Below are 15,699 nucleotides of genomic sequence, written 5' to 3'. Positions count from 1 at the left end.
CGCTCGAACCGACATAAACAATTTACCGGTATTATTATTATTATTATTATTTTTCCTTCTTCATCAAGATAATAATAATAATAATAAACAAACGTTGACCCTAACCGTACGTTTTAATTAACCTTTAAGATTTTTATGTTTCTTATTCATTACTAATTGATTATGATGATGATGATGATGATGATGATAATGATAATGAATTTTAAACAAAGTAAAAAAGTGAATATTTATTTTCATTTACTGTTATCATTCTCTTATCACTTGCTCAACCATATTTTTTCAACCACCTACATAAGGTAGATGGGTATCATTCGAATAGTGATAAGAAATCCGACAGGAAATGAATGATAAATAATTACTTATTTACTGTTTTGGGGGGGGGGGGCGCGGGGGGTGATTCGACGTGAATTATAGGTTTTAAAACGCACCTGTAATTATTTTTGTATATGACGGGAGAATCCTTTTTCGATTTTAACACGTTCAAACCTGGTTTCAAACTGGCAAACGGATTCGTTTTAAATTCTTCTAAAAACAATAAATTTGAAAATTGTTTTTTCAACTTTTTCAAATCATTTTGTAATTCTTCGTCCGTGTATTCGGTTATGAGTATCGGCGATGAATTTTCGTTAAATAATCTCCGTATCGTTTCCTTCCACGAATCCACATTTCCGTAACCGAAATCCCTGAAAATAATAATAATAATAATAATAATATATAAATAACTATATTTAAATATTTGTTTGTTTGTTTTTACGTAATTTTTTTTTGCTTAAAATGCACAATAAAATAATTTTTTAATTTTTCCTTATCTACGTAGACGTAGGTGCAAGGTTAATATATTATCTATCCGGTCATAATAAAGTCGTTAACATGTCCACACGGGTCACCGGTTACGCACACACACACACACACACACAGTATAAACAAATAAAACAAAATAAAAAAGTAAATGCGAACGTTCAAAGTCAAAAAAAAAAAAAAAATGTAAGTCGAAAAAAAAATTAATTAAATAACATAATAATTCAAATGTCAATAATTAATCAATAAACCGATAAGATAAATCAATATTAAAATAATTTTTTTTTAAATTGCAAATAAAATGTTTCATAAATGTTACGAAACAATTTATTTATTAATTATTATTAAATTGTTATGTAAATAAATAATTATTTATAAATTATTTACGTAACTTAAATAAAATTTAAAGAGAGAAAAAAAAAAAAAAAACGTTACGCGTACATGTTGCAGTCAAAGTGTTCTATTATAAACCGTTAAAAAGAATGTCGTGACGTAGAATTCGATTTTTCAAAATGGCGTAAGAATAAACGATTCTGATTGGTCGGAAGTCGGCTATAAATGTTTCGCTTATGTTTATCTTATGGAATCGTCATTTATTTAAAATTTTCGAGAACGATTTGAATTTTTTTCCCGCATTCGATTTAAATTCGCGAACGAAATGGAAAAAAAAAAAAAAAAAAAAAAACGAATTTTGGAATCTTTTTTATTATGAATTCCTGGAGAATTAAAAATATTATTATTATTAATTTAGTTTTTATATAAATCTTATCATTTTATCATTGAAATTAATAAAAGTATTCTACTGGAAGAAAAATGGGCGCGTTTTAAAATCAAGAATTCTCCAGGCGTTAAATTTTTGAATTTGTTCGATTCGTTAACGGTCGATAAACGTTATGAACGCGTAATGTTTTTTCAAAAGTGTCAAAATTATTACATTTTCGATTAAGTTAATTTTCATCTTTTGAAAATTAACAAAATAAAAACATATTACAAAATGTCTGCCACGAATTACGAGGTTAAAACAAAGAAAATTTGAAACAAAAAACTCCAACCTGTACATTCCAGAATTGAAAGCACATATCAAATCAATATCAACGATAGGACGATTTGGTAAATATTCATGATAGAATTTTCCAGAAACAAATTCGTTAATTATTTTCTTATTATTCGACCTATTAAAAAAGCAAACAATTTTATTTCTATCTCTCTCTCTCTCTCTCTCTGAATAATTTTTTAAAGATGGAGTCTTACCTGCAATCTTTACATAATTTCAAATTCGTTAATTTTTTATCATTTTCGATAAATAATTCAGGTCCTAAAAAAATTAAATGTAATTCTTTAACGTTCTTCGGTAAATAATGTAATAAATAATATTCTCATTTATCGATAGGTTCGATTTCCGATTGATTTTCCGAACCTATAAATAATATTTTCATTTTATCATTATTATTATTATTGATAATGGAGGATTCGATAACGTTTAAAACGGTTAATGGATACGTTATAAAATCCGAAATCCAAAATTTTATAAAATCAATCGATTCAACGTTTGTTTTATCATCATTATCATTATTAATTTTATTCAAATCTTCGTTTAATAATTCATTCATCGACTTATACGATTTTTTATTTATTATCGATTTCGTTTTGAGAAACTTCTCGAAATTTAAATTTGGTTTTTCACACACGGATAACTCGTAATATAATTTTAATTGTTGACACCATTTTCCGTGATGATTTTTATTAAAATGTTTTTTTTCTTTACACGTGAATATAAATTTACATTTGTCGCACGGTTCGAGTTTATCGAAATCGAATTCGTGGCAGAAATCGCACATCTGGAAAATAAATAAATTAATGACACGTTTTTTTCCCAAATGTCGTCACACCATCATCATCGTAGAGAAATTGATTTGGTTTTTTAATTAATTTACCCTCGGATGATAAATCATTTCCAATTCCCAACATAATAAATTTCTTTCGAGTATTTCCATTAATTGACCGGCCACGTTGTTTTTCACGTGTATGAAATCTTCTCCATTTCCGTACAATTGACACAAATTCGTTACGTTTTTATATTTGCAAATTTTATTCACCGCCCAACACGTTTTGCTATGATAAAACCAATCCTGACGACGGTGTTTAATTGAACAATAAAAAACTAATTTACATATTAGACACGTGTATTTAGTTACTGGAGATTTACACACGTGGCAAACGTTTGCCAAATAATATATCCTTTTATTTTTTTCCGACATTTTACCTTACGATTATATAACAATAATTTTTTTTATTATCGCGATGGGAAATCGAAAACAATAAAATATTTTTAAACCTGCGCTGCATCAAGAGAAAACAATATGGCAATTGTCCAACGTTATCACTAATGCCAAAAAAAACACTTGAAGATGATTATTATTAGTATTATTACTATTATTATTTTTACAATGCATTTATTGCCAAAAAAATTTTTTCTAAAGTGTATAAGGTTAGTTAAGCTCTTCGAAGCGTGACGTTCTTTAACCAATTTGTGAACCTTTGACGACGCCTAATTTTTATCAAGTTATGCTTTTTGTCGTACAGTCAAGTCTTAAAAATAACATATCGTTTTATTATCAATTTCTAAAAAATAAAATGACATTAATATTATTATTATTATTATTTGTTTATTAAAAAAAAAAAAACAGTTTCGTACTCGTTAGATTAAATAATAGTAACTGAAAAAAAAAAACAAACATTAAAAATTAAAAAAAAAAAAAAAAAAAGAATCCTGATTTGACGAGACCATCAACTTTTCTTCTTAGTCTTCTTACACGAACTCGGAGAACAAATACAAAAAAAAAAAAAAAAAAAAAAAAACGATCGAAATTTTTTTTAAATGTAATCATCACACTTTTTAAACACTTGAGCTGGCTGACTGATTGACGTCTTTAAAATTGACGTGGCAAAAGTAAAAAAGCACGACTCACGCACTCACGCACTCGTACACACGCACACAAGCTCATCCGTCGAATCCCTTTCTCATAAATTACATGAAAACCGATAAAAACATTAACCGCTGTTGGTTGATTGGTTGTTTAATTTTTGGATTGCGTGAATATTTATGACGTCATCATGAAATTGAAGTGTCATTTAAAAACGACCGAATCCAACATGGCTCCTAAACACTGTACAATGTTCGTCGTCATTAACGTATCGACTTTTTCTTCCAAATGTCGTTTAGGATCTTGTTTACCGACGTTTTTAATTGCTAACTGCTCCGGAGTCATTTTTTCTTCTTCTTCGAGTGCCTACAAAATTTTTTAAAAATTTGCTATCGATTCACAATGTCATCGAATCCAATTTGTTTTTTAAATCGAAAGTTACCTTGTTGTAATTTTTAGCAAGATCCAACATATCCGAACATGTGGTTTCATTTAATTTGCAATGCTCTGCATAATCTGCAAGCATGAGACCATCCATCCACGATTTCTTATGTAAATTTAACAGCATTTTTTGCTCCAATTCATTTTTTCTATAATTAATACTTATGGAGTAATAATGTCTGTTTAGCCCATGTATAAGCGCTTGAACTGATGGTTTTTGTAAATGTCCTAAATTCGATGTTGTTTGCCTAGGTTCTTGTCCCAAAACCATCATGTTCGGATTTATTAATCGAAATGCATCTATTACCACTTTACCTATGATAAATACAATCGAATTACAATCGGATGAAATAACGAGCGTGTATGCATTCATCATATAGAAAATTACCCTTAACGCTTTGAATTGGATCGACAACAACAGCAACAGCTCTTTCAGACAATGCTTCAAAACTTTGTTGAGTATTTATATCGACACCGGAGAGCCAACACCCAAATCCTGGATGAGAATGATACCATCCTACAACCATTTCAGGTCTTCCCGTTTGTTTTAACATATCCAACATTTTAGCCTGGATTTTTTTCAATTAAAAACAATATTTTACAAAATGGCGTACATTTTTTAGAAATTACATTATTTGAAATAAGTATTGCATCAATAACCCTACCTGGAAAACGGGATCCACTGCTTCAACACTCACTCCGGTACCTGTTTGAGGCATAGCAAATACATCGATGACACGAACGGTGTAATCATCGACAAATTCACCCAACATTAAACCCATAACCTCCATCGGAACACCCGCACGTCCGTGTTTTAACATTTTTAATAAAGCTAATGATGATATGTAAACCTGTTCCGCGGTATCCACGACAGGAGCATCATTTTGCGGAGAAGTTTGACTTAATCCGGGCATTCCCCCACCCAACCTTAATAACCGATCCATTTCCCTACGTACTATTTAATTATCCTTTTTTTTAAAAAAAATATATATATGTATATAACTACGATCAAAATAACATTCCCTAACAGGAGACAAATTTGCTATATCACCCACCGCTTGGTTGCGTTAAATGCCACGATTAAAAATTGTCGTGTCATTAGTTTAATACCTCCGTGATTTAAAAAAACCCTTTTAAATATATTATCGAAGTTACATGTTTATTGTAATTTATTATTTCAATGACCGTTGATACACAAAATGATGATCACAAACAAAATAAATTATTATTCGGTGGTGGACCATTGGGTTTCGGTATGAAACTTTTTTTTTTTTAACTTTATACACTTGCACACACACACAAATCGAACTAATTATTATTATTATTATGTAGGAGACCCAGATGATGATAGGTTAAGAATAGTTGAAAAAAATGTATTAATACCTAAAAAATTAAGAGAAGAAGCAATTAGAAAGTGTAAAGATGTAGTCGAACCTTTTGTTGAATGTTGTCAAAATTCTGGATTGTTAAACATATTCAAATGTAGAAAAGAAAATCAATTACAGCTGGAATGTATTAAAAGTTGGATGGATAATGAAGAATTCAAAGATGAAATCACAAAACAGTATTTGGAAGAAAGAAAATTTTATAGAACAACTGGTAAAAAATATGAATCGCAATGAGACATCAATCAAACAACACATTGATTACGATTAAACGAGGGGGATAATGTAATTCCTGATTTCAAGTTAATCTCGACTAAAAAAAAACCGAAATCAACTTGCATAATTATTGTTTTAATGTAGTATATATGATTAATTTAAATTATTTATTAATGCGTGTACATGTTTACATTATGTAAATTAATAATAATAATAATAAAAACTGTTATACGTAAGTAAGAATTTTTTTTATTTTTAAATTTTATCGATTACCAATCAAACAAACAAAATCGAATACATCCCCTCGTTTAATTTAACAAAAGTTATTTGATTATGTTTGTACATATGTGAAAGACAACAAACATAATTTAATAAAATTTTATGTACCTGATTATGTTTTCAAATAAATTTTAACACCATCAATCGAAAATAAATCTTTCGAATAAAGAAAAATTAATAAATTTACAGTTAGTAAATTATATTATAGCTAGTTTAGGGGAAAAAATTGTTAGTTTAATGAAACAAACATAATAATAATAAGTAATAATAATAATAATTAAAAAGATAAAGAAAAAAAACTTATTATTAAATAATAATATTAAATATATATATATAAAATAAACAATTGTTAATGCAAGTTGAGTTCATAACCGGAAATTGATCTTTGATCTTCCGAATGATGATGATGATGATGTTTAGAACTTTATTCAGATAAAAAAAAAAAAAAAAAAATTCGTATTTATAATAATAATAATCAGTAGAATATTAATATTCTCGTTGTTCGGAGTTGTGATGCGATTTTAAAAAAATTTCTTTTTTTTTTTTTTTTTTTTAATTATTGAGAATTAATTTGATTAAAAATTTTTTTTCTTTTTTGTACCTGTTCGAGACTAGTCAGCCATTTTAAAAAAAAACATTTAATAATTTTTTTTTTTTTCATTAAAGAATAATAATTAATTTTGTTTTTTCTTTTTTTTAAAAAAAAAAAAATTTTAAATTTTTGAATGATCTTTAATAAAGTAAGTATTGATTATTATTATTATAAAATTTAATAAAAAAAAAATTGTATGAATGAAATTTTTAACAAATTGTGATGAGAAAAGAGAAATTTTTTTGTTTTAAACAATTACATTGGGAAAAAATTAGGTAATGATATAATAATGATAATTGTTTTAAATAAGAATATATAAATAGATTAAAAGGCTAAGAAAAGAAAAGAAAAAAAAAAAATTGAGGGCCTAATTTAATTCAACCTTGTAAAGACCAAAGCAAAATAAGATAAAATAAAACGTTATCTCGTTTCGTCTTGTAAATAAAATAAATCATCCGAATCGTTACAGTGAATCATTTTTTCTTATTATTTATGTGCGTATTAACACGCACGCACGCATTTTAATTATATAAATAAATAATTAAATGATATAATTACCGTTTCAGAATAAGTTGACGAGAAATATAAAAAAGTCGAACATGTCGGCTGTACCCCAGGGAGCATTTGCAACGATTAAAATAAAACAAAATATTATGAAAACAACCGGAATTGAATTCACTGACACGAATAAAGATGAAAAATATTTAAATTATTTCATAACAAATGATTCCAGTAAGTTATTATTTAACTTAAAATTTAACTTTTTATTTTAAATTTAATTATTTTAACAAAAAAAAAAAAAAACCGTTTTTTCGACTATTCCAACTACGTCACGATTACGTCACGAGAAACACGAAAACGTCGTGATTGGTTCTTCTCTTTACCGCCACGTTAATTTCGACCAATTAAAAATTAATTATTAATTATTAATTATTAATTAAAAATTAAAATTTGATAACGATTTCTTATCAAATATTATCGGTCGCGTGAAAAAAATTTTTATTTTTTAATTTTTGTCTTTTTTTTTTTAATACGAACGCAAAAATAATGGTTATTAATAAAAAACATTTGAAAAAATATTGTGGTGATCCGATGACGTCATCATAATCACGGTACGAAAATTTTGAATTTAACGGTTTTTCGTTTCGAATCGAACGTTATCCGTTGACATTACAAACAAAAGAACGTCGTCGTCGTAGGAATTGATTTTTTATATTTAAATAATAATAATAATGTTTTCTTTTTTATTTTCGGTCGCGATAACGATTAAAACGGTTACAAAAAATAATAATAATCATATGATTTTAACAAGAGGGCAAATACTTTTCTCTCTCTCTCACTCTCTCATTTCGTCTATATTAAGTGACCCTTTAACTTAAAACAAACAAACAAACAAACAAACAAACAACAAACAAGAGAAATGCGCAGAATCTAAAATAATTTTTTTTTTTTTTATATATAGACTTTGAGCATCCACTCCTTAAATACAACAGTAAATTAATGAACAGCATTTGGGGATTATATAATCGTTACTCCGTTCATAATTTTAAAAAAAATGTCGCTTCTGGAAATTTCGGAGTCTACGAAAATCATCACCACCACAGATTGTGAATAAATTAAATTAAAAATATTTAGAAAAAATATAAACGGACGTTTTTTAAATATAAAAAATATTTACTTACTTTTTTTCTTTTTCTTTATACAAAATCATTTACATTCACTTAATTCCTATCCGAAACAATAACAATAATAATAATAATAATAATAGTACGGCAGAGATTGATTTAAAACAAATCATTGATAATAATCGGATGAATCCGCCAGCATTTTTGAAAAATGTGAATTTGAATTTTTCATTAATAATTTCGGATTATCGAATTCTATTATCTGTAACATAAAACAAAACAAAACGTAAATTTTCCAACATTATTATTATTATCATCACGTTCTTAATTTTTTTTGTTTTTTCCGTTCTCACCGTTCCACGTTCGATGACGAGAATTCTATCGCAATTTGTAACGGTCGACAATCTGTGTGCTATTATCAACACAGTGCAATTTTTAAATTCTTCTTGCATTGCATTTTGCACGGCCGTTTCCGTTTCCGGATCTATCGATGCCGTCGCTTCGTCTAAAACCACGATCTGTTTTTAAAGAAAAACAAACAAACGAATAAGAACGAAATTTTGGACATACGATTCCATCGCCATTTTTAAAAGAAAAAGAAGAAAATTACTTTAGAACCACGAAGAAGTACACGTGCAAGACACACCAATTGTTTTTCACCCAGTGAAAGACCTTCGCCATCTTCGACGTACGTCGATAATTTATTCGTCATCGATTTGATTTTCGTCGAAAGTCTCGTTTTATTTAATATCCCGAATATTTTCTCATCGTCGTATTGTCCCAAAGGATCTAAATTCGCTCTGAAACACGGAAATCGATTTTAATACAACAACAACAACAGCAACAGGAAAATCCCGCAAAGTCGTGCAATATACCAAACCTTAAACTTCCGGAAAAAAGTACGGGATCCTGAGGGATGACCGACAATCTACTTCTCAGTGTGAATAACGATATTTTCGAAATGTCTATTCCGTCAATGAAAATATTACCGGAAGATAATTCGACGAGTCGAAACAATGCGGATACCAGTGAACTTTTTCCCGCTCCCGTTCTTCCCACGATTCCTGTTAAATTTGATAATTTTTTTTTTTTTTTAAATCCTTCAGGAAATCATTATTATTATTATTATTAATTTAAGTATCTCCTCACCGATTTTTTCACCACCGGATAAAACAAACGAAATATCGTGAAGAACATCCGGTAAATTCGTACCGTAATTTAATTTAACATTTTTAAATTCTATCAAACCTTTCGATGGCCAATCTGATTCCACGTTTATTTTACACGATGAATTTTCTTCGTCCTTTAATTTCTTTAAAAAAACAAACAAACAAACAAACAAACAATAAAGAAAAAAACGTTTGTTTCGTTTAAGAAAAAAATGATAATAATGATAATGAAACGAACATCGATGGCGTTTTGTATTCTTTCGACGGATATAAAACGAGCCTCATTTTCCGATATCAATCGTATCGTGTACTGGAAAACTCCACAGATTTGTGCGGCATACGTGAGAGCCAAACCAGCATATGCTGGAGCAACTTCTCCTTTGAGTAAAGCCACCAAAAAAGACGTTATGAAACTTATCAGAACTGGAAAACAAAAAAAAAACCGTTTTAACCTCTTTCACTGGAGAAGAAGAAAATAAAATTTTATCAAACCTGATATAAAATCCAATCTCACTGCTATCCATCTCATGGCGTTGTTTGATAAAAAAAAAACGGTCGAATTGTGATCGAACAATTTACAAAACCTGATAAACAAATTAAAAATAAAAAAATGAAATCCTTTCGTTTTTCCGCCATTTTGATTATTATTTAACCAATCACACGTGTCAACTCACTCTTTTAAATAATTCGATTCTTTATTGAATGCGTGAATAACCGACAAACCCTGTACGGTGGCTGATATGGAACTGAAAACCGGTGCTCTCGATATGTTTTCCATTCTTTTAAGATCTCTTATGGCGACCCTAAAAAAAAAAAAGAAATAAACAAAAAAAAAATCCTCCCTTCGAATCCCTGATTGTTTATTTACCTTAAAAAAACTTACCTAAATATTTTACTGACGAAATAATAGAGTCCAGTTAATACGATCAATGGAAAAACAAACCACGGGAAAACAAGCGTGATTGATAAAAAAGAAAATGCGACGGACCAAATATTTTGCAACATTGTTTCCATTGATTCCGGCAATCTCGAATCGACTTGATAATGAAAAAAAAATGGACGATATTAAAAGGAAAATTTTTTTTCCCTTACCCCACAACACACCCCCAACCCTCCCCTTCTTACTTTCATCCATGTCTTTTGAAAATAAATTTTGTATTATCCCAATGGACGTCCTTTCGAAATAACTCATTGGACTGTGTAGAATTTTTTGAAATAGTTTCCGGTGTAAAACATCCGATGCTCGAATCGTTATTTTTATATAAACGAATCCTCTCGCGATGCAAGTCAACACTATGAGTCCGATTATGGACGCGTAGGTTTTCATGTAAAAATAAAGATCCGGATTATCGTTTATGTTTTTGCTTATGATTGTTTCGTTTGTTGACGGATCCGTGATCGTCGTGTTCTGCAAAAAAACAAACAAATTCAAAACGTTAAGTGAATCCCGGTGGGATTTTAAAAAAATTGTTTATCGTTTGTAACTCACTCCACTTCCGGCTTTTATCCACATTGCCAACCACCAAGAACTAAAAACGTTACTTCCGACATTGAGTAGAATAATTAAAAAAACCAAAAGGCAAACGACGTAACCCCCCGCGGCGGATATGTATGCGTGATATGCTGTTGCTTTTATCGTACCACGAATTTGTTCTTCTCCTCCTTCCGTTTGTTGTTGTAATTTTTTCCCTCTTGTTTTACCACTTTGGATTTTATCATCATTTTCCGATTTTTCACGAGCGTCATCTTGATTTTTCATTATTTCGTGCTTTCTGCAAATTCGTTCCCAAATAAATTTTAAGTTAAAAAATTAAATTTCTCGTGGATTTGGAGCAAGTGCCTTACTTTCTCGGAGAAATCAACGATCCCGACAGCATTATTTGGGTAAAATTTTCACCCTTTTCGACGAGTTCGTCGTAACTACCCCTTTCCACAATCGTTCCACCTTTCAAAACGACGATTTCGTCGCACTTTTGCAAAAATTGTATTTGTCGCGTGACTAAAACGACCGTTTTGTCTTTCAAATTTTCCAGAACGTATTTTTCAAATATTTGCGATGCGACCGATGGATCCACGGCGCTCAAAGGATCATCCAGTAAATAAATATCCCTGAAAAAAGGGAAAACGATCTAATGAGTACACAAGTTTTCTTTTGTCACAAATGAAAATTAAAAAAAAAAAAAAAAAAAAAAAACCTGTCGGAATATAAAGCTCGAGCAAGTGAAATCCTTTGCTTTTGTCCACCGGATAAATTAGCACCGCGTTCTTCTATTTCCGTTTCGTCGCCATCGGGTAATAAATTTATATCCTTGTTTAAAACGCAAGCGTTCAACACGTTCGAATACCTACAAAATCGAAATCAATTTGTTTCTGTAATACGAATCCAATTTTTATAAACAAAAAAAACAAAAAAAAAAGCTCACGGCGTTCGACATTATTTAATTACTTTTTCGATTCGTATTTTTCTCCAAATAAAATATTTTCTTTTAAACTGACACTTTCCACCCACGATTGCTGACTCACGTAAGCACAATTTCCACGCCTTGATATTTTACCGGAAATCATTTTCAATTGTCCCAAACAAGCGAGAAGAAGGGATGATTTACCAGAACCCACGGATCCGCAAACTCCCACCAACGAACCCTGCAACGAAAAACAAAACAAAATTTTTTTAACAAAGAATCGATCGATCGATCGAGGTATCGATATATCGAATGATGTATGTACCTTAGCAACGGTGAAATTAATGTTATTTAAAACTCGACGACTACTTTCATCGGTTTCCCTTTCCGTTATTTTAACTTTATCACCCTTTTTTGGTTTTTTCTTATTTTTTAAATGTTCAGAATCTAAAAATACGTTGTCCCAACGGTAAAAACCATCCCTTATCGACAGAGCAATCCCATCATCCGATGGTGGGGATATTTTTGCAAAATTTTCTTCCAAAACGAGAACTTCCTAAAAAAAAATATAATTTCCAATATAATTAACATATCGATAATTTGTACAAAACAAAAAATAATAATAATAATGATAAGACAAAAAAAAAAAAAAAAGCAGCTCAAACATTAAGAAAAGCGTTGAAAATAATAATAATAATTTTGGCAATGAAAAAGAAAATGATAAAAGAACAAAAGCAAAAACAAACGAAAGCAAACCAAAAAAAAAAAAAAAAAGATTGATTAATTCTTACCTTTATAAAAAAAAACGAGCAAATATATATTTTTAACAAGACAACAACAACAACAACAACAAACAGAGAGAGAGAGAGAAAGAGAGAGAGAGCAACAAACTCTTTCCATCATGATAAGCTCGTAGACGATAAGAGAAAATAAATAAAACAAAACGGAAAAAGAAAAATTTTTTTTTTTTTTTTAGTTTCCTTCACCGTACACGATGCACAATAAAAAAAAAAAAAAAATTCAGGCTCGAACGACAGGTTTTATTTATATTTTTTTTTTAATTTTTGAACCTTAAATCTCTGGCATATTATTGGACCTTGTAAAAAACTATCACTTCCGTATCTCATGTTTTGCAATGCCGTTCTAAGTTGCGTATGAAGTATAACCATAACCGAATATACCTGAAACGATATACATGGATTTTTTCTTTTTTTTTCTCCAATTTTCTTTCTTTCAGGTGCCCTCCTCGTGACGTCATAAACGTTTACGTCATCATCTTGGTAAAAACAAAAAATTAAATTCCTCGTAAAATGTGCATGATTAATTTTAACCGATTTTACGATGTGTAATGTGAATAATATGCGTTATGACCGTGAATTGTGTGTTACGCACCCACACACCTAACCTCACCCTTTGTTATGATGGTGACACCTCAAAAATTTCCTACAAAAAAAAAATAAAAATTGAAATAATTGCTCTCGTCTACCCCTTCTAGAAAAACCAATGATGATCCCTCATGTCAAAGTTAATAATTTTTTTAAAGAAATGTATTATTATTATTATGACGATAACTTCTGCGATGAAAATAATAATAATAATAATAATAAACTGATAGAATAAACCTTAAACCTCGTCAACGTTGTCAATCCTTGAACGATCGAAACAGATCCCATTTGTAAATGAGTCAAGGTCAATCGGAGTACCTTTGACCCAAATGCTGATACTGAAAAAGCCTACAGAATAATAATAATAATTATTATTATTAGTGTGCAACAAAATTAAATTTTAGCGTCGTGAGGCTTCGATACAAAATGATTTCTAGCTTGAATAAATTTAAACACAAATATGTGGATATTTAAACTAAATTAAACTATTAAGGTTTGAATTTTCAAACTTGTATAAGCAGCATTCTCTAAGCCTTTTGTAACCTAAAATAACCTTGAACCTTTGTACGGATATGAATCCTTCGTAAAAGGCTAAACCTCCATCTCTAATCACTTGTATTGATGTCTTCATTTGTTTCGTCATAAAAACCAATACCGAAAATGCCTAAATCAAGAATTAACAGGGAAAATATGAAAAAAAAAACTTTACGAAGATGAAAGGAAGGCCATGGTAGATATACAAAATGGCGATTCCCCCCCCTTTTTTTTTTTTACCTGTGCGGCCGTTAAATTTCCACCGGTTATGACGTGTATTAAAAATGTCGTTATACCGGATATAACAGGTACGGTGGGTGCAAGTGATATTCCAACACTTTGACAATAAGCTATTTTTTCAATTTCTTTCAATTCTTTTTTTCTTATATCTAAAATCAGAAAAAAAAAACGTTACATCGGTCTTTCGCTTATTGCAAAATGGAGATGTGAAAGGAAAATTTGTGAGACGCATACCGTGAACCTGAGATGCAAACCAATTTTCCCATGCATACATTTTAATCAATTTTATACTTGTGAGTATTTCTGTAACAAGTTTTATTCTCTTATCCGAATTTGTAACCGCCTTTAATCTGTAGTATCCGGTCAAATGAGAAAGCAAATACTGTAATCATCAAGTTTGTTTCGTTAGCTTTTATCAAATCTCACTTGTACAAATCAAATGATGAAAGACATACTTGCAAAGGATAATATGATGCAAATATTATCATTCCTAAAAGTGCCCAAGAGCCTAATACATGATATATATAAAAAAATCCAAATATTGAAATGATTGGGCCACCAATTGCCATCGGTCCAAATACTATCATGTAATATAATCTTGGTCCATCGAAACTAAATAAATTAATTATCTGAAATTGATTTGAACATTTAAAAAAAAACAAATTCAAATTTGATTTGTCTCTTAATTTGTTTGTAATTTTTAATATCCTACCTCTCCAGCTGACATATTTCTATTAGAATTAAGCCTTAATACTTTTCTATATATCATTGTCAAACAAGCAGATCTTAATCGAACAGCTGTTCTGTAACTTAAACTGTAGTAAAGAGCGAAAAACATTGTTCTTAATATTTCAGCGCTTGTTAATGCCAAAGCCCACATCAAACCATTTGTTAATCCTTCTTCCTCATCATCCAAATACTCCAATAATTTTCTCATAAATATCGTCTGAATTAATAAATAATTTAAATTTGCATTCGGTCAACATTGATGTGCAACACTTTATGACAAATCTGATGAAATTTTAGGGAAGTTTAAGGGAATGATTACTTACAGGACTTAAAAATCCCATAATGCAGCTAATAGAAAATGTTACACAACAAATTAAAACTCTTGTTCGAACAAATTTCCAAACAGCTTTCCCGAATGAAGCTTCGATTGGACCTTTTTCAGATAATTCATTTTGCCAAATTAATTCGAGTCTAAAAAAAAAAAAGGAATAATTGTTTGTTTAAAGTTTATAAAATAAGTTGAAAAAAAAGGTTTGAATTTGATTTCTTTTCTCTCTCTCTTACCTTTGAGCATTTAAATCACAAGAATCCAAAGGAGAGCCAAAAGGTATGTCGTCGATTGTTAAACCTTTTTTATAAGCTTTATAAACGAAATTTGACATCCATGAAAAAGTTAACAATGAGAAAAATCCAGAGTCATCAATTTTTAAAAAATTTTTATTTCTATAAAAATAATTAATATTTTATTATTATTATTATTATTTATTAAAATTAATGTTTAATTTAACATTTAAAAAAAAATATATATTTAAAACTTACTTTGATTTTTTTCTAAATGGTATCAAATGTTTTAATGCGTTTTTATACCTATTAAAACCTTTGATGGAAGTGTATTCGGAAATTATTGGCGCGAAATTTCGCGGATTTCGGTTAGAATAATTTTCAAAATCGTAAACGGTTTCACATAAATCAGATTCCAT

At 29.4% G+C, this 15,699-nt stretch overlaps 4 protein-coding genes across 4 annotated transcripts; 1 reads left to right on the top strand and 3 right to left on the bottom strand.

Moving 5' to 3' along the window:
- Positions 1 to 355: 355 nt before the first annotated feature.
- On the bottom strand, positions 356 to 3,056 carry Phum_PHUM129250 (uncharacterized protein; the record flags this gene model as incomplete). The annotated part of the gene is made up of 5 exons (XM_002424395.1): positions 356 to 683; positions 1,851 to 1,970; positions 2,050 to 2,144; positions 2,277 to 2,636; positions 2,733 to 3,056. 5 exons carry the CDS (start codon positions 3,054 to 3,056, stop codon positions 356 to 358), a joined length of 1,227 nt encoding a protein of 408 aa, XP_002424440.1.
- Positions 3,057 to 3,926: 870 nt separating this feature from the next.
- Phum_PHUM129240 (26S proteasome non-ATPase regulatory subunit, putative) lies at positions 3,927 to 5,107 on the bottom strand (the record flags this gene model as incomplete). Its single annotated transcript, XM_002424394.1, has 4 exons — positions 3,927 to 4,088; positions 4,165 to 4,478; positions 4,552 to 4,732; positions 4,829 to 5,107. 4 exons carry the CDS (start codon positions 5,105 to 5,107, stop codon positions 3,927 to 3,929), a joined length of 936 nt encoding a protein of 311 aa, XP_002424439.1.
- A 236-nt stretch (positions 5,108 to 5,343) lies between these two features.
- Phum_PHUM129230 (uncharacterized protein) lies at positions 5,344 to 5,785 on the top strand (the record flags this gene model as incomplete). The annotated part of the gene is made up of 2 exons (XM_002424393.1): positions 5,344 to 5,416; positions 5,496 to 5,785. 2 exons carry the CDS (start codon positions 5,344 to 5,346, stop codon positions 5,783 to 5,785), a joined length of 363 nt encoding a protein of 120 aa, XP_002424438.1.
- Positions 5,786 to 8,429: 2,644 nt separating this feature from the next.
- On the bottom strand, positions 8,430 to 15,699 carry Phum_PHUM129220 (multidrug resistance-associated protein, putative; the record flags this gene model as incomplete). Its single annotated transcript, XM_002424392.1, has 23 exons — positions 8,430 to 8,522; positions 8,614 to 8,778; positions 8,871 to 9,060; positions 9,141 to 9,324; positions 9,410 to 9,572; positions 9,668 to 9,852; positions 9,922 to 10,013; positions 10,104 to 10,232; positions 10,313 to 10,466; positions 10,555 to 10,837; positions 10,919 to 11,201; positions 11,275 to 11,538; positions 11,625 to 11,774; positions 11,876 to 12,072; positions 12,157 to 12,387; positions 13,770 to 13,880; positions 13,991 to 14,139; positions 14,225 to 14,372; positions 14,446 to 14,619; positions 14,703 to 14,936; positions 15,043 to 15,190; positions 15,284 to 15,442; positions 15,539 to 15,699. 23 exons carry the CDS (start codon positions 15,697 to 15,699, stop codon positions 8,430 to 8,432), a joined length of 4,047 nt encoding a protein of 1,348 aa, XP_002424437.1.

This window comes from Pediculus humanus, genomic scaffold (genome assembly GCF_000006295.1).
Source record: "Pediculus humanus corporis 1103172107475 genomic scaffold, whole genome shotgun sequence".
In the NCBI taxonomy this organism is placed as follows: domain Eukaryota; kingdom Metazoa; phylum Arthropoda; class Insecta; order Psocodea; family Pediculidae; genus Pediculus; species Pediculus humanus.
The sequence above is the reverse complement of the archived record's forward strand: the minus strand, read 5'-3'. Positions and strand labels throughout refer to the sequence as shown.